Source organism: Sus scrofa, chromosome 2, assembly GCF_000003025.6.
Source record: "Sus scrofa isolate TJ Tabasco breed Duroc chromosome 2, Sscrofa11.1, whole genome shotgun sequence".
Lineage (NCBI taxonomy): Eukaryota > Metazoa > Chordata > Mammalia > Artiodactyla > Suidae > Sus > Sus scrofa.
This window is the reverse complement of record NC_010444.4, coordinates 27,210,549-27,218,470: the sequence shown is the minus strand read 5'-3', so window position 1 is coordinate 27,218,470 and position 7,922 is coordinate 27,210,549. Positions and strand designations below refer to the sequence as shown.

General features: G+C 51.1%; 1 protein-coding gene and 1 long non-coding RNA gene across 2 annotated transcripts in view; one reads left to right on the top strand and one right to left on the bottom strand.

Moving 5' to 3' along the window:
- LOC106509385 overlaps positions 223-7,922 on the top strand; it is a 19,339-nt gene continuing 11,639 nt past the window's right edge. The window contains exon 1 of the long non-coding RNA XR_002341529.1: positions 223-729. This is a non-coding gene — a long non-coding RNA (uncharacterized LOC106509385). The remainder of the gene's footprint in view (positions 730-7,922) is intronic.
- Positions 2,926-6,334, bottom strand: C2H11orf91 (chromosome 2 C11orf91 homolog). The gene is made up of 2 exons (XM_003122877.5): positions 4,283-6,334; positions 2,926-3,125 (listed from the first exon to the last, which is right to left on the bottom strand). The coding sequence occupies exons 1-2, from the start codon at positions 4,788-4,790 to the stop codon at positions 3,040-3,042; spliced, it is 594 nt and encodes a 197-aa protein (XP_003122925.1). The 5' UTR covers positions 4,791-6,334; the 3' UTR covers positions 2,926-3,039.

Genomic DNA, 7,922 nt, shown 5'->3' with positions numbered 1-7,922 from the left:
CGGCATTGCCGTGAGCTGTGGTGTAGGTCACAGATGCAGCTTGGATCTGGCGTGGCTGTGGCTGTGGTATAGGCCAGAGGCTACAGCTCCGATTGGACCCCTAGCCTGGGAACCTCCATGTGCCATTGGTATGGCCCTAAAGAAACAAACATTAAAATTAAAAAATTAAAAATAGATCAACCACCCCTGCTTCCATCTAAAGCCAATCCCTCTGCTGTAACCTAGATCCCACCCCTCTCATCCTCGCAAGGATATCATTCCAGCAATTCCTAATCTCCCCGAAATCCTGGATTAAATCCATTTCACCTGCCTTCACTAATCAAGGTCAAGTTAAGACCTATCTGCCAAGAAGCACGAAGCCTAAACGAGATGTTTGCCTGAGTTATTTTCCAGAAGCTTGGAGTCCCCTCTGCCTAATCGGAGCTGAGTGGGTTAAATTTGGATAGAACCACCGACCCTCTAACTGCAGGTGCGTGGGTGTCCACTCTGTGACCTTTTGACGTCAAATGGCCCCAAATCCCACCCCTCCAAACATGCAGAGGCTGTAGCTGAGTGACACCTGTGCAGGGCAAGCACCGCACTTTTTCCAATAGCCTTCCCCCACGCCACCTGCGCTGGCCACGCCTCCGGCCTCCCCACATCATTATTAGCCCATAAATACCCCAGCCCCTGGCCTGCAGAAGGATGGATTTAAGGCTTCTTTCGTCTTCTCGTCTGGCTGCCTTGCAAGTAAGTCCTCTCTTTGCTTCAAATTTTGGCATCTTGGCATTTGGCTTGCTGTGCGTCAGCAAAGGAATTTCTTTTATCTCGCCAATTTTCCTCCCCCACTAGGTCATTCTCTGTTAGGCTACAAACGTGTGGTCATTTCTCCCTTCTTAGAAAATCTTTCTCTTATTCCTGCTTGCTCTGCCAGCTCCTGCTCAGTTCTCAATTTTTTTTGAAGCTAAGCTCTCTAAAAATTCCCCTACACCCTGTTTCTAATTCCTCTCCTCCCAAGGAGTGGTTCGCTCTTAAAACTACTCGAGTTCAGGGAGTTCCCATTGTGGCTCAGAGGTAATAAACCCGGATAATATCCATGAGGATACAAGTTTAATCGCTGGCCTTGCTTGATGGTTTAAGGATCCGGCATTGCCATGAGCTGCGGCTTGGATCTGGCGTTGCTGTGGCTGTGGGGTAGGCCGGTGGCTGTAGCTCCAATTCAACCTCTAGCCTGGGAGCCTCCACATGCCCTGGGTGTGGCCCTAAAAGGCAAAAAAAAAAACCCCAAACAAACCCTACTCCAGTCAGGTGTTAACCCCTATCGCTCAACAAAACTGCTCTCGGCAGGATCACCAATACTAAATCCATGCTCCTACATCTAAGAGGAAACGCTGCGGCTCATCGGGAGCGCTCAGCACTATTGGTCAGGGCCGACCGTGTCCCCCATCCTAAGCCCCTCCTCACATGTCTCTTAAGACACCTGGCCCCCCAGTTGCACTTTTTCACTCTCCTTTGAAAGAAGCCCAAATGTCACAGGTTCTTTGGCTGTGGTCTGTGCTGCTGGCGTAGTGAGGGCACAAGGAAGCCTAGATGCTGAACATCTAATAGTTGGAAGAGGCTTCATCAAATAGTTTATCCTCCGTGTGCTTGGGCTGCTGAGCCATTGCTCCTTCTCCCCACAGAGGCAGCACCTGGCAGGGGGGTGGGGGGCCCCATAGATGCCTCTGGCCCCGAAAAGGGGAAAGGGTGGGTGGGGCTGTGCCGTTCTGGCTGCAACATCCCTTCTCGATTAGTGGGGTGATTAATTCCCACAGCCTCCTGACTGCTTTCCCAATGCCTGCCTTATTCTGTTCAGTCAGATCCTATCACTCCTCACCTGAAAACTCTACCTCCCATCTTACTCCGAAAAGCCCAGATTCCTTACTGTGGTTTGTAAGGTCCCATACAAGTGGACCCTCTTTGTACTCCTCTCTTCCCATACCCCACTCCTGCTCCAGCCTCCTGGACTCTCTGCTGAGCCTCAAACATCTCCGCAAGCCCCCACCTTCAGCCTTTGCACCAGCTCTTTTTGTTTGGTCTTTTCTAGGGCCGCTCCCATGGCATATAGAGGGTCCCAGGCTAGGGGTCTAATTGGAGCTATAGCTGTGGGCCTACGCCAGAGCCACAGAAACGGGATCCGAGCCGCATCTGCAACCTACACCACAGCTCACGGCAACGCTGGATTCTTAACCCACTGGGCGAGGCCAGGGATCGAACCCACAACCTCATGGTTCCTAGTCGGATTCATTAACCACTGCGCCACGACTGGAACTCCCTGCACTGGCTCTTCTGCCTGAAACCTTCCCCAGATGCCACTTGGCTATTACCCTCCACCGCCATCAAACCTTGTTTAAATGTTCCCTCTTCAAAATGCTACCCTGCTTTTCTCCCACCCTCCGGTCCATCCTCATCCCTACTTGTTGTTTCTTCCCTTGGCGTGTCCTCTTCTATGATACCATATTGTATTTGTGTGCCTGATCCCAGGAGCCTAGGAGGGTACCTAGCACATAATAAGAACTCATATTTCTTCAATATGTGAATTTCTAGGAAGGACTGTGGCTTAGATCAGGTTATCAGAGTTTTGTGGTCCCAAACCCAACAGACTAAACATTTCCAAGGACTAAAGCAGTATGAAAACTTACCCCTTGTTCCAGTCCTCAAAAGAGCCTTTCCGGGCAGGGACACGGCAGAACAAAATATATGTCGCCCTTGGCTTTTCCCAATCCCCCTGACTTGGTGGTGTTGGGGGGTCCCCTTCACCCCATCTTGGGAGCCCCTGGTCACTGGCTGGGCAGCAACTTTCAGATCGCCCCCAGCAGCGACATAGGCAGAGAGACCATGAAGTTAACCACGCAAATTGGCACTGTATGTGGCATATGTGCTGGGAGCAATGAGAACAGCAGTAAATACAGAACAGAAAATAAGGATCTTTGAAATGACAACAAATGGGACACATTATCTAAGCACTAACACCTAAGGCGGCAGCTGCCTAGGCTGGGGTTGAGGGGAGGGGACAGCTCCTCAGGAGAGAGAGGCTGACTTCTTTCCAGGTGGCCTGGTCTTCAGTCCTTGTAACTTTTCATCTTTCAGCGCCTTCAAGAATTTATCTGCAGGAGAGCAAAACAAACTTAGCTGTTGGAGAGAGAAGGGCTTCTCCTAACACTTCTAAAGCAAGCTTCTGGGAAGCAGTTGGGTGCTCCCTACATAAGCCAAAATCCATTATGACCCTAGATGGGTGGGGGAAAAAATTCAAACATCCCAGACAGTCTCAGTAGAGCGAGTATGGACTTGAGAAATCCAGTGCATAGAAAAGCCCAGGTATTCTAGGAATTTTTCCCCCGCAGCTGTGGGGAAAGGGACATTACAGGGTACCTGATGAATCGGGGACCATTCCTATTACCACATGGACCTAAAACATGTAGGTTGTCATGCTAATGAGAATGGTCTTTCTAGAAGCATCTGCCTTCCTCCAGGGGTCAAGTGCCAGCCTCGGCCAGCCTAGATATTGGGAAAGACAAAGTCTGTGGAACAGCCTTTGGCTACTGAATATTCTACAGCAAAATCCGGTCCTTCTGGGAGTAGAACTGGGTTTCATAACTTCATCTAATAGGCGGTACTCCGTCAGTTTGTGTGCTAGTGGAATCCTGCCCACATCAGCACATCTGCTCTGCCTTCAGACCCTGTTTAAGAGGGAGACGGGGCCAGAGCCAAGGGTCATGGGGAGGCTACCTCCCAGCATGGAGACATGAACTTCCTTGAGCCTTTTGGGTCTTGCACAATCCCCACCTCCTCCTAGACACTCCAGCTGAGGGTTACCTACTTCCCTCTCCTCCCACTGAGGACTCCAGTTTAAGATAAACACTAAAGGTCAGGTCCCTAGGGACAGGGGCTGTGTGGTGGTGGGCGTGGAACTATTGTGCAGGAGGCTTAACGTTCAACTTGGGGATTGTGATGATAGAAGGACTTCCAGGTCTAGAAGCTCTGAGTCCCCATTAATGAAAGGGCTCAGGTGAGAGGGAGGTTGAAATTTGGCCCAAGAGTCCATCAAGCCCAGATTAGTGATGGCGGAAGGAATCGGTTGAAATCCATGACAGGGGTGTCTGGGTTCTGGGGCGGGGGGGGCGGAAATAGAGTTGGGATCTGGGACTCCTGGGGGCTGGAATCTGTGCCCAAGGCCACACTGCTGGTGAAGGGGTCAGAGGGGCATGGAGCCAAGGAGGGAGATGAGGCCAGCTAACGGTGGGCTCGGCTGAGGGTCACGCACAGCGCTGGGAGTCGAAGCCGTCTCCAGTGATGGTGAGCAGCTCCAGCTCCTTAATCCGGATCTCCAGCTCGCACAACTCCTCGGGGTGGGAGGCAGAGGCAAGCCGGGGTGTCGTGGGGCCAGGGGCCAAGGACGAGGCAGCCACCTCGGGCCCCGGCGGTGGCGAGTAGAAGAAGCGCAGAGGCTCGTAGGGGATGGAGGCCAGGCCAGAGGGCCAGGGCGGGGGACAGGAGCGCTCACTGCGGGGACCCAGGCCGGGTGGTGGCGGTGGTGGTGGCGGCGGCGGAGGTGCTGAGACCAATGGGGTCTGGGGCAGGGGCCGGGCCCCCGCCGCCCCGCCCGCTGGCCCCGCCCCCGCTTTCAGCGGCACAAAGAGCTTCTTCCAGATGTTGAAGTCGCTGAGCGGGGAAGAGGAGATGCCGCGGTCGTAGAGGGAAGGGAAGTAGAGGGGCGGAGCCGGCCGCTGGCTCATCCTGGGGCTCTGACTGCCGCGCCGCCCCTTCGGCATCGTTTGAATGGGAGGCTGCGTGGGAGGAACCCCGTGCCGGGAGACGCGCGCCCTGGCCCCGAGTCAGCAGAGTTCTGAGGTTCCACAGGCCACGCCCTGAGGCAGCGCAGCCCCACCCTTTCGCCCAGCCCCGCCCTAAATAGGCGGGGTTCTAAAGTCCGGCCAGCCGAGCCCCAGGAGTGAGAAGGGCCCAGGGGCGGCAATGGGAAATGCGGCAGGGCCTCGCTGCTGTGCCGCCCTTTCCTTCCGGGCGACCGCCCTACACCCTCGACAACAGCAGCTTTGGGTCCCCCAGACCTCGGCCCGGTCAAGCCCACGACTCCTCCTACCGCCCCTTAATTCCACAAGCCCCATTCCCGCTGTATTGGACCCCTGGCTGCTACTCTCGCATCCTACCATAACTTCATGCCAAAGTAGAAAACCGTGAGCTGGCCAGAAGGCCAAGAGGAAACTTTTTTCAGGTTTCTCCATTTATAGGGAGGAAAAAAACCGCGAGAAAGTTGCTCTCTGCGGGAGCAGCCTTCCCTTAACCACCCCTCATCGCAAAGTCTGGCGAAATGAGTGTCTGACTTTTCCGTCTCTACATCGGGGGGAGAGGGTTGATGGAAATGGCTGTTAGCACCAACTCTTATTTCTACCAAATTTCCCAGTGTGGCGAGTAATTCTGGGGGGAAAAAAAGGTACCCGTGATAGGGATTTGTAATAGATCTGAAGTAGGTGTCCTCAGTGAAATGCGTTTAGTTCTCTTCGGGACATTATCAGGAGCGAACAGGCAAAGGAAATCCTGGGAAACGCCCCTTATCACTTGATCTATTCTTTAGGCTTGAACATACTGTCCACGGGACGTGTGTCCAGCTGATTTAGATGAGTAGCCTGTATTAGTCATAGACTGAGGGTATGTAAGTTTCCTTGAGCGTCTCTGCCTAGTGATATTGATGTGAATGAACAAAGATGGGTGGGGGCCAGTTTAGATTGGTGGCCAATCCAGATCTGAGTCAGTACCAGCTCCACTAGCAAATGCTATATATGTCCAGGGTGGATATTTTGGGGCGAGTTGCTTGACTTCTGATTTTCTGTAAAATGGAAATAAGAGAAACAGGCTGCCTCATAGAGCTGTTGGTGATGATCAAATGGCAGACGACTGTGTGTGGGAAGCATCTGTAAACTTAGAAACTGTGCAAATACAAGGAGCGGCAATTCCCACTGAGGGCCTTGTCTGAAGCTGAGATGCTTTTCTTCCCATATGTAGCTGTAAGCTCCTTGAGATCAAGGATCCAGCCCGACAATCCTATAATGCTGAGCATATAATAGGACTCAAATATTTGGGCACTTGTGAAACAGTGTTATATATTGTGGGGACTGATGATCAGAATATACCGCTCCCAAAATATGCTGCTTTGGCATAAGGATGATTCTAAGTTGAAGGCAACTGAGAAAAAGCAGACAGAGGAGGAACTCTCTCTGTCCTCTCGTTTCTGCCTAAAAGCATACATTTTTCTTTCTAAAGATAAAGAAGTTCCCATCGTGGCGCAGTGGTTAACAAATCCAACTAGGAACCATGAGGTTGTGGGTTCGATCCCAGGCCTTGCTCAGTGGGTTAAGGATCCGGCACTGCTGTGAGCAGTGGTGTGGGTCGCAGACGCGGCTCAGATCCCAAGTTGCTGTGGCTGTGGTGTAGGCCGGCGGCTACAGCTCGATTGGACCCCTAGCCTGGGAACCACCATATGCCGCGGGAGCGGCCCAAGAAATGGCAAAAAGACAAAAAAAAAAAAAAAAAAAAAGGATAAATTACCCTGTGTGAAAACGTCCCCCGTGCCCGCTCCCATGCCATGTCAGCGATAATGACTTGTCACTGGAGATGCTCGGCCTTGAGTCTGCGTAACAGACCTTACCAAATGACCCTCAGCTTCCCTAAGTTTCCCCTATATAGTTACCTTATGACAATTTACCTAGAAATGAAAATGCCTAGAAATCCTCAGTTCTTTTCTGTGAGGCCTCCATGTGCATGCCTAATAAATCTTTCTCTTATTATTACTTTTTCATGACCCAGCTACTGAGCCTGAGGGTAGAGGAAAAGTTTTCCCTAGTAGTGGGAAGAGCCGAGGTTCCAAGCCCTGGAGCCACTATGTCCTTGACTGTGGTGGGTGAACCTTTCTGAGCCTGTTTTTCATCTATATGATGGGAATAGTAATGGTACGTACTTGGATTGGCATGATTAAATGAGACAGCTGAAGTATCTGGTCATAGGACCTACTCGGTAAATGTTAGCTCTTGTTACTATGTATTAAAGATTCTTAGACTAGAAGGAGATTTTGCATTATGTTTTTTAAATGGTGCACTGTATGTTCTTACTTGTATATATCCATTCAAAGAGAAAAGCTTCCAGGTTTTTTTTTTCTTAACTCAGATAATTGAAGCAGATTTTATACTGGATGGCTTAATTGGAACAGTTGTGTTAGACAGGGGGTTAAAAAAAGAGGTTTCCTCTAACCAGACAATGAGGAAACTCAGGTGCCACAATGAACAAACGCTGAGATTAACCCCTGTTTGGAGGTGAAGTCCCTATGGAGTCAAAACAAATCATGGCAGTTAAGGCCAAACCCTATAGATTATTTCTGCGAAGGTCCAAGAAATTCAAGTTGCTGAGGAAGTCAGGCAGGCCTGCATCCATTTGAAACAGAACCTTTCCCTCCCTGGGGTCTAAAGCATCACCTGCCTCTCCCCTCAATTTCCCCATTAAGTGTTATCCTGTTGGGGCTTGAGGGATTCAATTCCTAACACCCTTGCCCCCTGCTTGCATTTGGAACCACTTGAGAAAGACACACACCTGTCCTCCTTTGCTGATAAAGGTCAGCTGAGGCTCAACAAGGTGTGGCTATGATTAGTGTTGAGTGACACTTGGATTCCTTAAATCACCACCAAACCCCGGTGAAGTGACTAGGACAGTGGAATTGTGGGGGAAGGGTCCCCTCATAGAAAACCAAACCCGCTCCAATAACCGAGAAGCCTCAGGGCCTGAAGACAGCAGTAATAAACATACAAAGAGAGGCTACTTCACTCATTTCCTTTCTCTAACCACCCCAGGAGTAAGTGGTGTTATTCCCACTCTCCAGATGAGGAAACTGAGGCTTA